This window comes from Pelodiscus sinensis, unplaced genomic scaffold (assembly GCF_049634645.1).
Source record: "Pelodiscus sinensis isolate JC-2024 unplaced genomic scaffold, ASM4963464v1 ctg63, whole genome shotgun sequence".
Lineage (NCBI taxonomy): Eukaryota > Metazoa > Chordata > Testudines > Trionychidae > Pelodiscus > Pelodiscus sinensis.
The window spans coordinates 42,254-63,462 of NW_027465976.1; the positions used below are offsets into that span (position 1 = coordinate 42,254).

The window sequence follows — 21,209 nt, forward strand, 5'->3', positions numbered from 1 at the left end:
ATGCCTTGGGGAGTGGCACCCATATAATAATTTGAAAGGTGAGAACTCAGTAGAGGCCTGAGGCACCTCCCAGATGGCAACCATAAGGTAAGATATCAGGATATCCCATTTCTTCCCATCCCAACTTACTACCTTCCATATTATGGCTTTGAGGATCCAGTCGAACCTTTCAACCAGCCCATCTGTCTGGGGTTGATAGAGGTCCTCAGGGTGTGTATATGGTGTAGGGTGCAGAGGTCCTTAGTCAGTTTTGACGTGAATGGGGTTCCTTGGTACATCAATATTTCCTTATGCAGTCCTACCCAGGTAAAGATCTCTAACAATGCTTTAGGGGTCATTTTCGATAATGTGTTCAGCTGGGGTATGGCTTCTGGACACCAGGTTGCATAGATGATATGGGTATAGTAGTGACCCTGGGTCATCTTTGCTAGAGGTCCTACTAGGTCCATGGCTATATGCTTGAATGGGACTTGGGAGGGGTACTAATGATGCCCTAAAGTAGGGCTGAGGACTGTGTAGCTGACACTCAGGACAAGATGCACAATATCAGCATACATCTTTGTGTAGTCCAGGCCAAACGAATCTCCACAGGACCCATGCTAGAGTTTTTTCTACCCTTAAATGCATCCAAAAAAAGATGACTATGAGACCTGAGGTATGAGGAACAGCTGTACCTCCTCGCCCTGTATTGCGGTAACCCAGTATAGGAACTCCTTCTTTAGGATGAAGTAGGGTCTGGATCCCTGGCTTTCCCTTGCACCAGTACGCCACCTATTTCTGTCACCTCATTCCTAATGTTGTCATATCTAGGGTCCTTAGCTTGATCTCATCCAAAATATTCCCTCCCAGGGCTAATGTGCCTAAATTCTGGGGGACTGCCTATGTCTGTTTGGATATATAAGAATGGGGGGGGGGGGGTCAAGCGTTAGCACCTCTTTCTCCGAGGTAGTCTTCTCCCTTGTCGCCCAGGTTTGTCTGCCCACAAGAGCACCATCTGGTTTGGGACCAGAATTCATGTTCCCAAAGTCTTAGCTGCCCTCCTTTTTGTTTTTGTTGTTTGGGTTCTCCTAGCGGTGGAGAACAAATTGGGATATTTCGGCAAATATTGGGGGTTGCAGTCCATTGTAGACACTTCACTTCAGGCTCGCTCTCTTTTTCTAATTCCCCTTCAGTTCCTTGTCTACCACAGAACAATTGGACTCTGAGTAGTGGGGAGGAAGGTAGAGTGATGGAGCACCCATGGGGATACACAACTTGAAGAACAGTCGTTACTGCACAGGGTATTTACTTCCGTTTCTGCTTCGGGTAATGTCCCCTTGCTATGGCTGGTAGGACTCAGAGTCACTGCTTAATAGTGGCAGACAGGACTGGTGTAGCCACTGCTGTGTCTGCCACCAGATGAAGCATGATGGCATAATGCTTAAAGAACATGTAGTCAGATGACCAGGTGGCTGCCCAATAAATATCTTTGAGTGGCACACTACTCAGGAACACTGTGGATGTTGCTATAATATGGGCAGTGTGTGCTCCTGGTGCCATCATCAGCGGTTTGTTGCGAAGGGAATGGCACTGGAGTATGCAGGCTGATATCAGTTTGGAAACACATTGTGTGGAAAATGAGTTGCCCCTGGAGTAATTTGCAACAGAGGGGAACAGACCTGGGGAATTGCAGACCGCCTCACCATCTTACACTCTGATGACCACATCAGAGACAGAGGAGGAGGGCCAGCTGTCACATGATCATGACGACATGCAGCTGCCATGAGATTCGCCACAGTGCAATTCATCTTCCTGTCATAAGGAGGCTATAGTCCCCAAAGACACACAGATCTATAAAAAGGGAAATAAGAACAACCCAGGAAACTACAGACCAGTCAGTTTAACTTCTATGCCAGGAAAGATAATGAAGCAAATAATTAAGGAATTCATCTGCAAATGTCTGGAAGAAAATAAGGTGATAGTAACAGCCACATGGATTTGTAGAGAACTAATCATGTCAAACCGATCTGAAAGCTTTCTTTGATAGGTTAACAAGTCTTGTGGATAAGGGAGAAGAGGTGGACATGGTATACCTAGACTTTAGTAAGGCATTTGATATGGTCTCCCATGATCTTCTTGTCAATAAACAAGTCAAATACAACTTAGATGGGGCTACTATAAGGTGGGTGCCTAACTGGCTGGAAAACCGTTCTCAGAGAATAGTTATTAACAGTTCACAATCCTGCTGGAAGGGCATTACAAGTGGGGTTCCGCAGGGGTCTGTTTTGGGACCGGTTCTGTTCAGTGTCTTCATCAACAATTTAGATATTGACCTAGAGTATGCTTATAATGTTTGCAGATGATAGGAAGCTGGAAGGGGTTGCAGCTGCTTTGGAGGGTAGGGTCATAATTCAAAATGATCTGGACAAACTGGAGAAATGGGCTGAGGTAAATAGGATGAAGTTTAATAATGACCAGTGCAAAGTACTCCACTTAGGAAGGAACAATCAGTTTCACACGTAGGCTACGTCTACACTGGCATGATTTTCTGAAAATGCTTTTAATGGAAAAGTATTCTGTTAAAAGCATTTTCGGAAAAGCATGTCTAGATTGGTAGGATGCTTTTCCGCAAAAGCACTTTTTGCGGAAAAGCGCCTGTGGCCAATCTAGACGCGGTTTTCCGCAAAAAAGCCCTGATTGCCATTTTCGCAATCGGGGCTTTTTTGCGGAAAACAGTACTGTGCTGTCTACACTGGCCCTTTTGCGCAAAAGTCTTTCGGAAAAAGACTTTTGCCCGAACGGGAGCAGCATAGTATTTCCGGAAAAGCACTGACGATCTTACATGAGATCGTCAGTGCTTTTCCAGAAATTCAAGCAGTCAGTGTAGACAGCTGGCAAGCTTTTCCACAAAAGCAGATGAGTTTGCAGAAAAACTTGCCGGTCTAGACACAGCCATACAGAATGGGAAGCGACTGTATAGGAAGGAGTACTGCAGAAAGGGATCTAGGGCTCAGAGTGGACCACAAGCTAAATATGAATCAACAGTGTGATGCTGTTGCAAAAAAAGAAAACATGATTCTGGGAGGCATTAACAGGAGTGTTGTGAACAAGACATGAGAAGTCATTCTTCAGCTCTACTCTGCGCTGATTAGGCTTCAATTGGAGTATTGTGTCCAGTTCTGGGCACCACATTTCAAGAAAGATGTGGAGAAATTGGAGAAGGTCCAGAGAAGAGCAACAAGAAGACTGAGAGGGGACATGATAGCAGTTTACAAGTACCTAAAAAGAGTGTTACAAGGGGGAGGGAGAAAAATCGTTCTCCTTGGCCACTGAGGATAGGACAAAAAGCAATGAGTCTAAACTGCAGCAAGGGAGGTTGAGGTTGGACATTAGGAAAAACTTCCTAATTATCAGGGTGGTTAAACACTGGAATAAATTGCCTAGGGAGGTTGGAATCTCCATCTCTGGAGATATTTAAGTGCAGGTTAGATAAACATCTATCACGGATGGTCTAGACAATGTTTAGTCCTGTCATGAGGGCAGGAGCCTAGACTTGACCTCTTGAGGGCCTGTCACGTTGCTGAATTGGAGGGAAGCAGCCAGATCGCTGCTGCACCCCTAGGTGGGGGTGTTGGCCCCAGAAATTGGTGTGGGGGGAGCCATGTGGGGTACTGAATGGGAGCTTATTGTTTGTTAATCTTATGTACACTATTTATGTGAGTATATAATGTCTATGTGTGTAGGTAGGAATCTGTAATCTGTGTGGAAGCTGAATATTTCTGTGAATGTGGTTAAGCATGGCTATGGACAGGATGAGTAGCAAAGCCCTGTGGAACAATGACTCTCAATAGGCTATGGACACACCCAAAGAATGGGATTTGTCACCTGAGGGCAGCCAGCAGGAAACATAGAGATTGGCCTCTGACCAGGTGACTTGCTGCATACAAGAAGAGGCCAGGAAGGAGTATAAAGAGGCCATGTGGTCAATGCCATTTTGTTCTCAGCTCAGCACTTCATCCCAGAGGCAGCAGTGCAGGGATTGAAGAGGCCGGAAGACCTGTGAACCCATCCTGATCGCAGGATGTGCAATAAGAACTTTTAAACCAGCAGCTGCAACATCTCTGCTAGAGCCTGCATCGAGAACTGGGAGATTCGGTGCATGTAACGTACTGCACTTTAGTAACCTTACTCTCATGCTTTTCTTTCTTGTAATAATAAACCTTTAGATATAGATTCTAAAGGATTGGCCCAGCGTGATTTGTGGGTAAGGTCCAGAGGGTAAATTGACCAGGGATCTGTGGCCGGTTTCTTGGAACCGGACAGAACTTGTTCGGGGTAGGTGGGATTGGGTGCTAGGACCCCCCACCTGTGTATAGGCCCGGGGCCATCTGGGGCACATATATTGCTGGGGTGTCGGAGGGGTTTTGCTCGGGAGGCTTCAGGCGGGCTGCTGAAGCGCTCTGTAAGACTGGTTTGTGGCCTGTTTGGAGAGGTCGCCAGTCAGGGGGACTGTAAAGAGCCCCGGATTTGAGCAATTCGCCCTGAGCGGACGCACTCAGCTGTGCCCAGACACGGCCCGGTCCGTCACAGGTCCCTTCCAGTTCTAGTGCTCTATGATAAGCTGTAGGAGGGAGCATGTGTTTTACCAGTCTCCCAAATTACATTGTTTTGGCTTCTTTGCATTAGGACACTGAGTGGCTGTGTCCCAATTCGCCACAAGCATAGCATCTGTATGAAGCTCTAGGCAGTCCCTGATCTCTCAACTTGAGGCGACTGAAATCCTGAACTCCTTCCTCATTATTTTGAGTTTTTGTGACCTCGGTAGATCCTCAGCTCCCCTCTTTTCCCAGCTGGGCCTTCCTGAAGGTTCAGGTACCGGAACTCTGCAGACTGGTGCTGTTAACTTAATCCAGGGGACTTCACCCCTAATTGGACAGGGCAACTCTCTTGCAGCACTCTGCCTCTGCACTAGTATGTCAACCTAATCATAAGAAAATAAGAATGGCCATAGAATCCCACAGCAGGGGGTGGAGAATGCTGATTCTGCTACAAGTCAGTTGAATTAATTGCAGGCATCTCTCCCAGATCAGTCATGGGAATGGTACTGGCTCCATTGACCTGCCTCAGATCTTGCTCTGGGATGGCTCCAAACTGCTGGCAGGATGGAAGTGATGCAGTGAGAGCTACCATAGAGACTCAGAACTTTTCTTGTGTGTCTTCCCTCTTCCCAGTGGGGACAGCCATTCCGTGGCCCTGGCCCAAGCCCCAGAAACAGCCACACCATAGCCCGGGCTCCAGCTCTGGCAGCCACCTGCCACACAGGACCGCCCAAGGAGCAGCTAAGCAGCCACCACATGGCCCTGGCCTCTCACTCTCCCACCAAGCCCACAACCAGCAGCTTATGTTCCACATCCAAGGAAGGTGAGTAGTGCTGCATGGCTCTGCTGAGGTGGTGGGCAGGATTCAAATTCTTTGTCCCCTAGAGGGAACTTGGCCCCTAACATGCACCCTCATCTTAACCCTAAACCAACCCCACACCCTATATCCTAATCTCTCACACTTCTTTACCCCTAATTCTAACCCTAAACGCTCATCCTGATGCTAACCCCTACCCTCAAACCAGTCCCTAACCCCCTCACCCCTCACTCTAACAACTAACTCCTAATTCTAACCCTAACCCTAATCCCTGTCTTCCCTCTAATTCTAACCTCTACCATAACTGAACTCTAACCGTAACCCTCAGATTAATCCTAATCTCTCACCCCCATCCCTACCCTCACCCTAAACTTTTCAACCTCCCCTCCTCTATCCCTCACCACTACCCTAACCCGACTCTAACCCTAGCTGCCCTCCTCACCTGCCAATTGCCCCAACCTACTACCCCAAACCCTAAACAAACCCTCAACCTCCTTCTAATACTTATCCCAACCCTCAGCCTTCCCCAGACCCTCTCCTCCAGGTTACGTCTACACTGCATGGCTATTTCGGGATACTGGAGGTATCCCGAAATAGTTACCCCGCATATACAAGTTGCCCATTATTTTGAAATAATTGGGGTGCTATTTCACCATCCCAGTAAACCTCGTTCCATGACGGTTAAGGGATGTCTTGAAATAGCATGTAATTTCAAAATCTGGCACTGTGTAGATGCGCCAAATTTCAACATAAGCTATTTTGAAATATTCAAAATAAGATATGCGATTTGTGTAGCACAAAGTGTGTATCTTATTTTGAGTTTAGGGTGCTATGGAGATGTACCCCAAGACTCAACCCTACCCCCCCATCCCTCACTCTCCTCATAATCCTAACCCTTATTCTTGCTCTAATCCCTAACCCCGTGGTCACCAACCAGTAGATCGCGATCTACTGGTAGATCTCAGGGGCTCTAAGAGTAGCTCTTGAGCCCTCTCTGAACTGCGCGCCTGCACAGTACATTTACATTGGATTTCCTCATTTGAGGAGCAGCTACTCACTGAGCAACAACACAGGTGAGTAGCTGCGAGGAATGGTGGGAGCTGGGAGGTCTGGAGGGCTGAAACACCCCAGCCAGCTGACTGTGGCTTTCAGCTGAAAGAGGCTGCCCCGTGCTCCAGCTGATCGGCGGCTTCTCCTCTGCGCCTGCTGATGTGGAGCTTGGTGCACCCTGGCTGAGCGCCATGGCCAGCTGGCCGGGCAGCCACTTCTCTTCCCTCCAGCCCGGCTGCCCTGCGTTCAGCCCAGGGAGGCTGCGTCTAGCTCCAGCTGTGCTGGAGCAAGCTTCCTGGGCTGAGCGCAGAGCAGCCGGGCAGGAACGAAGAGAAGCGGCTTCCCGGCCAGCTGGCCATGGCGCTCAGCCAGGGTGCACCAAGCTCCATGTGGGCAGGTGCAGAGAGAAAGCCGCCCAATCAGCTGGAGCGCGGTTCAGCCTCCTCCGGGCTGAAGGCCACAGCCAGCTAGCCAGGCAGGGTCTTCTCTGCACCAGCCCACGTGGAGCGTGGTGCACCCTGGCTGAGCACCACTTCCACATGTTGAAAAACCTCTTCCAAATGTTGGAAAAACCTTTTTTAAAAAGCAGCAGTATAAGGATTGGGGATAGCAAGTGATGGAGAGGAGGAGAATAGAGAGGGCAGGGCATCAAGGAAGGGGCAGGGTGGTAGATCTTGGCTTGGTCTGTCATTTAAAAAGTGATCTTGGGTGTAAAAAGGTTGGAGACCACTGCCCTAACCCTATTACTCCCATCACAGAATGGATATTACTCCCATCACAGAATAAAAATGAAGGTGCAAAATGACAAAACTAAGTAGGCAGACCTGCCTATACTCAGGGGTAATATTTAATTCTTCAGGATTTGTATGTGGTGTGCTCAGTGGTACAGCTGGAGGTGATGCAACCCCAAAGCTGCCATTGACATAAATTAGACAAGCAATGACAAGATGGATGCAGCCCAGACATGGCCAATGGAAACACTTACCACCCCTTTTTCAATCTCTTTAAAGCTATCTGTGCAGAAAATATTAACTGTGTTGAGTCTTTTTCCAATGACAACAAGAAACCCAGATGAATGAGGATAGATATTTCTGATGGTGGCAGGGACTCAGCAAGAAAAAAAAAACTAACTTTCCCCATTGTTTAAAAACTTTCTCCATTCATCTGAAGAAGTGGGTTGTGCTCACAAAAGCTCATGATACCATCATCATGTTTTGTTAGTCTCTAAGGCTATGTCTAGACTGCAGGCTTCTTTCGAAAGAGGCTCTTTCGAAAGCATCTTTCGAAAGAGCCTCTTTCGAAAGATCGCGTCTAGACTGCAGGCGGATCTTTCGAAAGAGAAATCCGCTTTTTCGAAAGAGAGCACCCAGCGAGTCTGGATGCTCTCTTTCGAAGACGGCCTCTTTACATTGAAGAACGCCTTCTTTCGAAAGAGGAGCTTTCGAAAGAAGGCTTTCTTCCTCGTGAAATGAGGTTTACCGCCATCGAAAGAAAAGCCGCGTTCTTTCGAAATAATTTCAAAAGAACGCGGCTTGAGTCTGGACGCAGGGGAAGTTTTTTCGGGAAAAGGCTACTTTTCCCGAAAAAACCCCTGAGTCTGGACACGGCCTAAGATGTTGCAGGACGATTTGTTGTTTTTAAAGTTTCCCCATTGTAGACCTATGCAAACATGTCTCAATTTGGCCCTTCAGTTAACCTGTAATCCTCTCCTCTCCTCAAGCTGTGCTTGCAATCTTCAGGAAGATACTGAAGTCCTTTGAGTTGTCAGAAGGAGCAAGACATTCCAGAAATCTTCTGCTTACAGTTTGTTAATAAATTTGAAAACAACTGTACAATTGTTGCACAGTGAGCCTATGAAGCATGCTTTGTTGAGAGATGTAATGTAACAAAGGTTACAAAGAAACAAATTATTTATTGTTAAAAGCTTTTCTACGAATCACTCTGCATCATACAACAAAGATATGGTGACAGTAGAGGAAATTTCACTCTCTCTTGTTACTTTCCCATACACCCACAAACACACACACAAGTTATGGAGTTCCATTCCTGAAAAATGTTGGCAAAGCTGTTTGTCATACAAGGTAAGATCTGATGGACCAGATGTGGCTCACTGAACAACAGAGCAGTTACACGAAAGGAGGAAGCACTCTTCAGGAAAACAGAGTCTGCTTTGCCCTAATCCGCTTCTACAGCTTTTGGAACAGTTCTTAATAGAAAGAAAACTAACTACAAACTTGATTGAACAAGTATTAACAACACAGGGCATCCTACTGTAGGTGACTCACAAGCTACACCAGGACTGTGCCATCCAATGCTGCAAGGCACAATTCTAAACAATATGGTGCTTTAATTAGTTGTGTCAACTGGAGTGCTTTCTGAACGAGAATTGCCAAAACTAAGAGTTTCATTTGAACCAGTGTTAGTAATGGTGACACTTTTTTTTACAATGTCCATAATTCAGACAAAGTTTATGACAGACAATTAGTCTGTTTTCTCCCTACCCATTCTCCAGCCTACACAACAGTTACCATATTGGTTACTACCCATACATATTTATACTTTACATACACACATATTGAATGACATGAACTGTGCTATATCCAAAAAGTATTCCACAGGTCTGTGCTATGACTTAATGGTACTTTGCTGCAAGTCTTCTCACTGCTGCATTCCACCATCCATTTGGGGAAAATGACCAGATGGCCAAATAGGTCTTTTTATAAAGTACTTGCTAAGAAGCACCGCCTCTGAATCATTATCCACTGTGCAAAGTTGGGATGACTAAAAAGAGCGTTACAAACCTATCAACTTCACAGTTCAACTCCAAGATGTGCCTTCCTTGTCCCCATGCATTGGCATGCCATGGATTCTGCACTAAACCTTTCCCAGTCATCCACTATAGGTTCTAGTTTACACTATATATACAGATAGATATGCACCTATCTGCTCTTATCTACACCCCTTTCTCTGAGAGATGTGAGATGTCTTTATTGCACTCTGCATAGATTTGTGTTCTCCTATGACATCAAATAAAATAGCCAGAAAGGCTTTTTTAGTCCATGTAGGTTTTTTCATAGCACTAGGCATGATCTGAACCTTCCTTACCTCTTCTACCCATGAATTAAATTTATTCAATATAGTTTATCGCTCAAATTCTGCCATGATTACAATGCTGTTCAGCTTCTACCCAGTCCTGCTGCATTGTTTCTCCCTACATACATTTCCTATCTTTCTTACAGTCTTGGCTCGGGCTCCTGGCTCTACAGCCAGAGCTCAGAAGACTGCTTCTGTCTTGACATCCTCAGTAAAAGAGCAGAAGCAGGACTATTTTTGAACAACGACAAAAATCAAACTCTCATATTCAATTTAGCCAAGGAAGATAGCCAGCCACCAACCATTTCTAAAAATAATCATTGGAAAATATAATTATGGGCTACATTGGGAGAGACTCAAAGACCTGGTCTACACTAGACCAGGCAGGTTGGCTTAAGGTACGCCATCCTGCGAGAGGTTGACTGGAACGTGTGCTCCCATCAGTTTCCCTTACTTCTTGCTGGCAAGGGCTGGCCTCAGAGTTCAATTTGGGGGTCTACACTAAACCTGCTAAATTGAACGCTAGAAGATCGACCTCTGGAGGGTCAATCTTCTCTGAAGTGTTGCTCTCAGAATACCACCTGTAGCTGGATGTATTCAGTGTTATCTCTAGTTAATCTGTAGCATTAACACAGCTCAGTGGTAGAAATATATAAGTTGGAAGCAACAATATTAATGGGCTGTGTCTACACTGGCCACTTATTCCAGAAAATCATCCGCTTTTCCGGAATAACTTGCCAGCTGTCTACACTGGCCCCTTGAATTTCCGGAAAAGCACTGACGATCTAATGTAAAATTGTCAGTGTTTTTCTGGAAAAACTATGCTGCTCCCGTTCGGGCAAAAGTCCTTTTCCAGAAAACTGTTCCGGAAAAGGGCCAGTGTAGACAGCACAGTAGTGTTTTCCGCAAAAAAGCCCCGATCGCGAAAATGACGATCGAGGCTTTTTTGCGGAAAAGCGCGTCTACATTGGCACAGACGCTTTTCCGGAAAAGCATCCTGCCAATGTAGACGCGCTTTTTCCAGAAATACTTATAACGGAAAACTGTTCCGTTTTAAGCATTTCCGAAAAAGGGTGCCAGTGTAGACGTAGCCATGGAGATTCTGAATAACGGGCAACAGAAATGTTCAATTATATTCTGGACACAGTCAGACTTGTATAAGGAAGACGAGCTACTCCAACTTCTCTTATCAGAGGAGGCAGCACAGCTGGAATCTCCACACATCTGAACAACTGACACTTGAGGGGTAAAATGTATTTAATTTCAAGTTCTCCGGCACATAAGTGTACAGCTTAATGCCCCAGATCTTGCTCTTCCTTTCCTTCCACAAATGCATATTATTTATATATTTCTTATTCCTGGAGACAGAACCCATCCTCTGAATGTAGTTGCTCTGTTTAAAGGTACAGAAAAGAGCCTACACACTGGATATCATGCACACAATGGATACAGCAGCCTAATAAATATGGAAGCACAGTTGCAGATAACTCACTCTCTTTCCCTTCTGAATCTTAAGCTTGTGGTCAGGTTAATGGAGTAAATGCAAGCTGAATATCCTTCATGTCTGAGGAAGCTCCCATTCCCACTCTAGCCTTAGCTTAAGACAGTAGAACAGGAGGGCTACGTCTACACTGGCCCCTTCTTCGGAAGAGGCATGCTAATTTCTCCCTTTTCCGGAGGATCTCTTATTCCTACTTCAGGATTCCGGAGGATCGCGCCAGTCTGGACGCTCTTTTCCGGCTTTTCCCCAAGCTGGAAAAAAAGCGGCGGCCATGTTTATTTAAATCCCGCGGGGGATATTTAAATCCCCCGCGGATTTCCCTATTCCAAAGTTAGAAATTAGCATGCCTCTTCCGAAGAAGGGGCCAGTGTAGACATAGCCGAGTGGTTTTAAAATTGAAATGATCTAGTCCAAGCACTAAGAAGCAAGCTCCCTCATTCACAATAAAAGGTCTTACTGTTTAGGACAAAGCAGGGATCCATCTCACACCAAATTAATTTATAATAGAGTACTGACTATCACATCATCACAATCTGAATTCAAATGCCCAAACAGATCTCTGAACACAATGGTCAGAGTGAAAGCTATGGTATACAAAAGCAGAGGTTAAATGAAGAGAATGAATGTCCCTTTCCAGAACTGGACAAAAGAAACTCAGGAGTATACCAGAAGAGGACAATACCCAACAGGGAAGACCTGCAAAGATGACAGGGAGGAGATAGCAATATTAAAACAAACTACACTGTTGGGAAGAAGAGTGAAATACAAACCTGAACTTATTTTTCTTTGCATGAGAAGGTAGAAAAGGAAGCAAGGAGCACTATTCCAGGAGAGGAGTTTGATCTCTCAGTAATCAATATGTCATTCATTCAACTTTGGCAACTGCTTTTTGGGCTGGGAATCATGTTGGTTTATTATTACAGTGCTACATAGATTTGTGGCTGGATAGGGTAGGCATGTGTCACTGCTTCCTCCTTCCTAGCTGTTTAATATGTTCTAATTTTCACAGTCTGGATCTCCCATATGTCTCAAGAGAAGCTGTTTTTTTCCTAAAAATTCTCAACCTCTGTTGCTGGAACTTGCCTGGGGCAAATAATGCTTGTAACTCAGTAGCATCCTGAAGTACAGCTGCAGATCAAATGAAGGAGCTAAACGTTTCTTCTGGTATAGGTAGTAAATCTGTGGTTGAAATACAGGGTTCACCCATGGAGTTTGTGAAAGCCCTGACACAGAAAAGAAGTCACTGGAATGGTCTTTCATGCTATGAAGTTGCACATCTTGGACTCTGCAGCACTTCAGTGTTTAGGAAGAAAAATCTTTTGAGCAGTGTTCCTAATGTTACAGCCAGAACAACAAAAGATTACAAAACCAGACACCTTACACTGTAGCCTTCCAGTAATACCAACTGTAACTAATGCAGTAATACAAAAAATTAGTTTCACTTTCCAAGAATGCTTCCTTTTGGCTTCAACCTCACCACTACTAGCTTCTGTGATGCCAGTGCTGGCTTTCTTATCATAGAAGCAATTATTTTCCTCTCATAACAGCAAATCTGATGAGTTCTTGACTTGAGTGTGAAGCGGACTTCATCTTTTACTCAAGAGGATAAGGTTTTTCAGAACAAATGGCATGGCTGTACCTCTTTCTTTTAGATGTTTTGTTATTTAATGGGCAAACATCTTTCTCTCCCATGGGAATGAGCAGCCAGTTCCAGCTGGAATGGAAGCTGTGTTTGTGTATCTGAATGATTCCACAGCTGGGAGAGCATTTTGGCCAATTTCAGGGAATTATCAGTGCAGAAAGTTGTCATCTGAGACTCTCAGATCACAGCTGAAAGCATGAAGGATGAGAACTGCCTTTGTTTCTCCACATCTACAGTCTCCTGTGACATCTAGCATCACCCCACCCATGAATATATGTTGTAGTCCAATAAGTTTGTGGTGTAGTGTCTAAACTTTCTACTAAAACTCAGTGATGCAAGTAGATGAATGAACATTAAATCCTCATTATTATGAACACCTATATGGGGAATAGAAAACTTGTGCATTCTCCAGCCTGGAATGGTTCGAGACACTCACATTCGCAGGATTTTCAGGGGTCACACTAAAGCTGGTGTTGTGACTGGTGTTGCTGATGGCACATTCTTGTCCAGTCATTAAGAAGTCCATGTGTAACAGTGAGCTAAGTAACACTGAGACATCCACTGGCTCTAGTTTCATGATGCCAATGGGAGACTGTGAATAATGTTTATGTGTTACGCACTCCCAGGGACTGTTCCAATTCCTGACGGCGCTGTTGGATCTGAAAGAATAAAAATTATACGTCTGTACAATTCTGCAGCTTCACACATTATCAATCAGAAAGATTCACTCTCCCCATACCCAGTTAGCCAGCATGCATGACACAAACAGGATAAGTTACATTTCCTCCTTACCTTGCAGTAAAAATATCTGCTCACAGCCTCCTGGGACCAGGGCTCATGATAAAATTCAGCTCTACGTTCTTCCTCAGGGTTCCCAACCACATCAGTCATTACCTGTGACAAAGATGCAATGATTTCTTATCACATCTCTCATAATCAGCATCTAAAACTCTGACATACCTGGAGTCAAAGGGTACGCCTACACTTGCACCCTAGTTCAAACTAGGGATGCAAATGCAGGCGACCAAAATTGCTAATGAAGCGGGGATTTAAATATCCCACGCTTTATTAGCATAATCTCGCCCACACGCTATTCAGATCGCCAGCTGATTCGAATCAGGAAGTGCGCTCCAGGCAGTGTTAGTTCGAATCAAACCCCCCAAGGTTTGATATTTAAATCCCTGCTTCATTAGCAATTTTGGTCACCTACATTTGCATCCCTAGTTCAAAGTGTAGGGTGCAAGTGTCCCAACAATATATACGTGGTTTCCTCACCAACATTAAATTGCCAGGATCTTAACCAAAACAGTGCTGTCCTTATCCAAAATCTGTATCTGTCCAGAGCTCACTCCTTTTCCCAATAGGGAAAGAACTGCTATGGAGATTGTAAGTCAATTAATAAATCATAGAACCATAGGATACTAGAACTGGAAGTGACCTCAAGAGGTCATTGAGTCCAGTCCCATGCCTCACAGCAGGACCCAGTATTGTCTAAACTATCCCTGATAGATGTCTAACCAACCTGCTCTTAAATATCTCTAGAGACGGAGATTCCACAACCTCCCTAGGTAACTTATTCCAGTGTTTAACCACCGTGACAGTTAGGAAGATTTTCCTAATGTCAAACCTAAACCTCCCTTGCTGCAGTTTAAGTCCATTGCTTTTTGTCCTATCCTTAGAGGCCAAGGAGAATAATTTTTCTCCCTCTTCTTTATGACACCCATTTAGATACCTGAAAAACTGCTATCATGTCCCCTCTGAGTCTTCTCCATTCCAAACTAACCAAGCCCAACTCTTTCAGTCTTCCTTCATAGATAATATTCTCTAGACCTGTAATCATTCTTGTTGCTCTTCTCTGGACCTTCTCCAATTTCTCCACACCCTTCTTGAAATATGGTGCCCAGATTTCAAGTGCTCACAATACTCCAATTGAGGCCTAATCAGCACAGAGTAGAGCGGAAGAATGACTTCTTATGACTTGTTCACAACACTCCTGTTAATGCAGCCGAGAATCACATTTACTTTTTTTGCAACAGCCTCACACTGTTGACTCATATTTAGCTTGTGATTCACTATGACTCCTAGATCCTTCTCTGCAGTACTCCTTCCTAGACAGTCGCTTTCCATTCTATATGTGTGAAACTGATTGTTCCTTCCTAAGTGGAGTATTTTGTATTGGTCCTTATTAAACTTCATCCTATTTACCTCAGACCATTTCTCCAGTTTATCCAGATCATTTTGAATTATGACCCTACCCTCCAAAGGAGCTTCAACCCCTCCCAGCTTCCTATCATCTGCAAACTTAGTAAGCGTACTCTCTATTGACAGGGGCAGCAGGTTTGTATAATTTTTGGTGGTGCCCAGAATGGGTCTAGTCCCCCCAGACCTCCGCCCGCCCACTCACCCTGTAAGCCGATATATATTTTATTAAATAATGTAAAAATGGACTGGAAACCATAAGTGTTTAACAGTTTCCCTTTACTGCGCAATATCACTATTGGAAGAAAAAAATATTTACCTAAGAATATCAACATTATTAATACTCTTTTGAATATGGAACGAACCCATTGTTGATTCCATTATGCATCAAATATATTATATTATATTTTGTTGTACCTGTTGTGAGGAAGTGGGAATGTTCTTAATGTTTTCTCTGATGGACACATGACCAGAAGTAAAGTCCCCTCTCTAAGGACTTTTCCCACCACCCTCCTACCAATAGCGATTAGTTTGGCCCCCCCACCAAACCTCCCTCATGCAACTATCCTGCAATTGCATTAACCCACTGTGTGTGACATTAACTTGGGGGCAGAGAGGCTGGGGGAAGTGTTCCCTCTAAGAGTTTCTTCCCATGAGCAGAACGAATTTTGTGTTGTGCACCAGTACTGAGTTCATGTGGCTTGTTTGGATGTGCCACTGTGGGGAATGTGGGGAGAATCCTTCTCCTACTCAGTTAGCAGCCACATCAATGAGGGTTTTGGTTTTTTTGCTCCTCATTTGTGTGTGGCCTCCAAATGATTTTCTGTGGGTGGGTGGTCCCCAACTCAAAAAAGTTTCACCACCCCTTTCTATGGCTTATGTTAGAGGAAGTCAAACTAAGTGATCAGAGTGGTCCCTTCTGGCCTTGGAACCTACAAATCAGAAACTGCACAGCACAGGCTCTTATTCCTCTGCTTCCTCTTCCCTCCTAGAACCCCTGCTCACCTTGAGATCCCTGCTCTGGGATCGGAGAAGGTCTTGAATGTATCCTTTGGGATCTTTGGAGAAACTCAGCATGAAATCACGTTGTATCTTTAGCTGGTTTATAGATTCGATTGTCTCATGAATCTGAAATGTAGAAGAAATAATATGGACATTCTTGTATTTACATTCCAAGCAACGCTGAATCTGAGTTCATCCTCTTCAGCCCATTCATATGAAACATAAAATAGTCATCTTGACAAATTACTTTTCTTAAGGCTCCTATGGCATCTTCCCCCAGAATAAGTATATTAACTCTGATGTCTTGGCCACGTTCTGCTGCCCTGACAACTCCTATTCTTCACCTAGATACAGCATTCTTCTCCTGCCCTAAACTGTTGGATAGAGTGAGATATGCACTGTAAGGGTGTGTCTAGACTACATGCCTCCGTCGACGGAGGCATGTAGATTAGACAGATCAGCAGAGGGAAATGAAGCCGATACTTAAATAATCACGGCTTCATTTAAATTTAAATGGCTGCCCCGCTCTGCTGATCAGCTGTTTGTCGGCAGATCGGGGCAGTCTGGATGCGCCGCAGTCGACAAAGAAGCCTTTGTCGATCGGCGCAGGTATGCCTCGTGAAACCAGGTTTACCTGCGCTGATCAACAAAGGCTTCTTTGTCGACCGCGGCGCGTCCAGACTGCCCCGATCTGCCGGCAAACAGCTGATAGGCAGAGCGGGGCAGCCATTTACATTTAAATGAAGCCGCGATTATTTAAATCGTGGCTTCATTTCCCGCTGCCAATCTGTCTAATCTACATGCCTCCATCGACGGAGGCATGTAGTCTAGACACGCCCTAAAAGATCTAATTCAGTTAATTGGAGAATGCAGTGATCCCTGTGTACAGTGGGCTAGTTTGTCAACTCTGTAAGGGTATGTCTACACTACAACGTTAATTCGAACTAACTTAGTTCGAATTAGTTAATTCGAACTAAGCTAATTCGAACTAATGGATCTAGACTAAAAAACTAGTTCGAATTAGCGTTTTGCTAATTCGAACTAGCATGTCCACATTAAGTGGACCCTGAACAGGGCTTAAGGATGTCCGGAAGCAGTGCTGGCAGGGCATCAGAGGAGGACTTAGAGCATGGAGATGCTGTCTCAGACTAGCCGAGGGCTGCGCTTAAAGGGTCCCGACCCCCACCCCGGACAGACAGTTCTCAGGGGTGCCCCGCTTGCAAAGTGGTCCTGGCTTGGAGTCCCCGGAGTACCCACACTGGGCACATCACAGCACTCGGCCATCAGCCCAGCTGCACTTGCCGCAAGCTGCCATCTGGGGAGAGGGGGCAATTGGGGGGCTGCAGGAGAGCTTCCACCCCCAGAAGCCTGCAGAGCCACCCCAGTCCTCCCCATCGGGGGTGCATACCCCATTCCTCCCTCACCTCCTTCCACTTACCCTTCCCTAGCCCCTTTTCTTGATGTACAAAATAAAGGACAATTGTGTTCAAAAATGGAATCTGTCTTTATTGAACAAAACTGGGGGAGACTGGGAAAAGGAGGTGGGAGAGGGGAAGAGAGAGGCTGGGAGAGGGGAGGGCAACTACAATTATCAGGGGTTGGGAACAGGTCCCATATGAAGAGAGGCTAAAGAGACTGGGACTTTTCAGCTTAGAAAAGAGGAGACGGAGGGGGGACAGGATAGAGGTCTCTAAAAGCAGGAGTTGGGTGGAGAGGGTGCATACAGAAAAGTTCTTCATTAGTTCCCATAAAGAAGGACTAGAGGACACCAAAGGAAAGGAATGGGTAGCAGGCTTCAAACTAGTAACAGAAAGTTGTTCTTCACAAAGCAAAGAGTCAATCTGTGGAACTCCTTGCTGCAGGAGGCTATGAAGGCTAGAACTAGAACAGAGTTTAAAGGGAAGTGAGATCAAGTCATGGAGGTTGGGTCCATGGAGTGGTATTAGCCAGGGGGTAGGAGTGGTGTCCCTGCCCAAGGTTTGTGGAAGGCTGGAGAGGGATGGCTCGAGACAAATGGCTTGGTCACTGTCTTCAGTCCATCCCCGCCAGGGTCCCTAGGGTTGGCCGCTGTCGGCAGACACGCTACTGGGCTAGATGGACCTTTGGTCTGACCCAGGATGGCCATTGTAAGCTCAGGGCTCAGGGTCGGGGATCTCAGTGGACCCCCTTGATTTTCATGCACACCTGCTCCTGGGTGGCCAGGCTGGCAGCTCTCCTGCCCTAGCCGGCCACTTTCCTGTGCCTAGTGCGGAGATCATGGACGAGGTCCACGATGTCCGCCCTAGCCCAGGCGGGTGCCCTCCTCTTGCGGTCCCGGGTAAGCTCCCGGGAGCCTCCAGCCTGGTCCCGGGAAGAGGGGGAGGGCTGTGGGGGTATCGGGTGGGTAGCTCGATCCGTGCCAGGTGCAGGGTCTGCTGGCTGGGTGCTGGCAGGCTTGCATGGGCACCGTAGCCAGCCCGTGCCCCTTTAATGGGTCCAGGGCGGGGAGGGGGGCAGACAAGTTTCCTTGGTGTTGGCCAGAGTGGCCACCAGGGAAACCTGGGGAGGGCTAGCCTCCCACTAGTTCGAATTAAAGGTCTACACAGCCCTTAATTCGAACTAGTAAATTCGAACAATGCTTAATCCGCATGGAATGAGGATTACCTAGTTCGAACTAAGTGCTCCGTTAAATTCGAACTAACGCAGCAGACGTTAGTTCGAACTAACTTTTTAGTGTAGACATACCCTAAGATATTTTGGGATCTTTCTGGATGAAAAGTACTACACAAATATATAATCAGAAGTGTCTCTATTAAAACAAAACAACAAATATAGGTACAGATGCAGGAAAACACTTAAGCAAATGTTAAACTTTAAGCATGACCATGAACACTACTGACTTCAATGGCTCTGAAAACTATGTCCAATTGCTTTCCTGAATCATGCCCATGGAAAGCAAAAAATTACATAAACATATAGATGGGCCATTTTCTGTCTGCTGTGCTTGTATGAGCAGGCCCACTGAAATCAACATGGCTACTCACATAAGACGATCAGAATAGTGGAGCTAGCAGAAATTAGCAGCATTGGAAGTTTATAAGCTCATCATGATCGATCACCTTGATTGTTTTCTGATGCAATTACAAAATTAGTAAAAGAGAGGTAGCCATGTTAGTCTGAAAGTTTTTCCTTTTGTTTTAGCAAAATTAGTAAAGGAAGAGAAGACAGTAGCTGTGATACAGTTGAATTTCATGGAGCATGATTCATTCATTTAAAGTGAACTTGGCTGGCCATAGGAAAGTGGCTGAATGAACATAAGTAAAAGGTAATAAGGGCATTCAACGCCGCTCTCCCTACGCTGGGCTATCAAGCCACTGCCCTTCTGATTTCTGAAAATGCACTTCTTTCACACTGCTCATCATATGCGAGTTACTGTGACATGAAGGAAACTCACATCTGGATGCAGAATCTCTCTGTTATTTTTCAGTACTACATTGGGAAGCAGAGGTAAAGTCTTGATCTGGGAGGTGACAAGTTCAGGATGTCTGGAAATCTAAAATCTCTCATACAGGCTCAGGCTCTGAAGATCATTCTGTAAGACCTCATGGAATACTCTTGGAATCACATGGAGAGAGGGTAATCATATGATGATGACCATAAATCATGAAGTTTCAGAGGGGTAGCCGTGTTAGTCTGAATCTGCAAAAGCGACGAAGAGTCCTGTGGCACCTTATAGACTAACTGAAGTGTAGGAGCATAAGCTTTCGTGGGCAAAGACCCACTTCGTCAGATGCATGTAGTGGAAATTTCCAGAGGCAGGAATAAATATGCAGGCCAGGATCAGGCTGGAGATGACCAGGTGGATCCAATCAAGGAGGATGAGGCCCACTTCTAGCAGCTGATCTGGAGGTGTGAATTCCAAGAGAATAGAAGCTGCTTTTGTAGTCAGCAAGCCATTCACAGTCTTTGTTTAATCCAAAGTTGATTGTGTCAAACTTAAAGATGAACTGCAGCTCAGCAGTTTCTCTTTGAAGTCTGGTCCTGAAGTTTTTTTGCTGCAGGATGGCTACTTTTAGATCTGCAATTGTGTGTCCAGGAAGATTGAAGTGTTCCCCTACAGGTTTTTGTATGTTGCCATTCCTAATATCAGATTTGTGTCCATTGATTCTTTTACGTAGGGACTGTCCTGTTTGGCCGATGTATATAGCAGTGGGGCATTGTTGGCACATGATGGCATATATTACGTTGGTGGATGTGCAGGAGAATGTACCAGTGACAGTATGGCTGATCTGGTTAGGTCCTGTGATGGTGTTGCTGGTGTATATATGTGGGCAGAGTTGGCACCGAGGTTTGTTGCAAGGATTGGTTCCTGAGTTCGAGTTATTATGGTGCGGTGTGTAGTTGCTGGTGAGAATATGCTTCAGGTTGGCGGGTTGTCTGTGGGCAAGGACCGGCCTACCTCCCAAGGCCTGTGAGAGCGAGGGATCATTGTCCAGGATGGGCTGAAGATCACTAATGATGCGTTGGAGAGGTTTTAGCTGGGGACTATAGGTGATGGCCAGTGGTGTTCTGTTGGTTTCTTTCTTGGGCTTGTCCCGTAGCAGGAGGCTTCTGGGTACACGTCTGGCTCTGTCAATCTGTCTCCTCACTTCCTCGTGTGGGTATCGCAGTTTACAGAATGCTTGTTGAAGGTCTTGTAGGTGTAGGTCTCTGTCTGAGGGGTTGGAGCATATGCGGTTGTACCTCAGTGCTTGGCTGTAAACAATGGATCGTGTGGTGTGTCCGGGATGGAAACTGGAGGCATGCAGGTAAGTATAGCGGTCGGTAGGTTTTCTGTATAGGGTGGTATTGATATGACCGTCACTTATTTGTATCGTGGTGTCCAGGAAATGGACCTCCCGAGTAGATTGGTCCATGCTGAGGTTGATGGTGGGGTGGAAGCTGTTGAAATCATGGTGAAATTCTTCCAGAGTCTCCTTCCCATGGGTCCAGATGATGAAGATGTCATCGATGTAGCGTAGGTAGAGAAGGGGTGTAAGTGGACGAGAGCTGAGGAAGCGTTGTTCCAGGTCAGCCATAAAAATGTTGGCGTATTGTGGGGCCATGCGGGTGCCCATAGCAGTGCCACTGGTCTGGAGGTATATGTTGTCACCAAATCTGAAATAGTTGTGGGTGAAAACCTACCGACCGCTATACTTACCTGCATGCCTCCAGTTTCCATCCCGGACACACCACACGATCCATTGTTTACAGCCAAGCACTGAGGTACAACCGCATATGCTCCAACCCCTCAGACAGAGACCTACACCTACAAGACCTTCAACAAGCATTCTGTAAACTGCGATACCC

The 21,209-nt window shown here is 45.7% G+C and overlaps 1 protein-coding gene across 20 annotated transcripts in view; it reads right to left on the reverse strand.

Moving 5' to 3' along the window:
* Window positions 1–7,269: 7,269 nt before the first annotated feature.
* SMARCD3 (SWI/SNF related BAF chromatin remodeling complex subunit D3) overlaps window positions 7,270–21,209 on the reverse strand; it is a 290,614-nt gene continuing 276,674 nt past the window's right edge. For all 20 annotated transcript variants that reach the window (XM_075917551.1, XM_075917539.1, XM_075917552.1 and 17 more), the window contains 3 exons: window positions 15,885–16,007; window positions 13,473–13,574; window positions 7,270–13,339 (listed from right to left, as the gene is read on the reverse strand). In XM_075917551.1, the coding sequence (XP_075773666.1) occupies window positions 13,286–13,339; window positions 13,473–13,574; window positions 15,885–16,007 (279 nt within the window). In that variant the 3' untranslated portion in view covers window positions 7,270–13,285. The remainder of the gene's footprint in view (window positions 13,340–13,472; window positions 13,575–15,884; window positions 16,008–21,209) is intronic.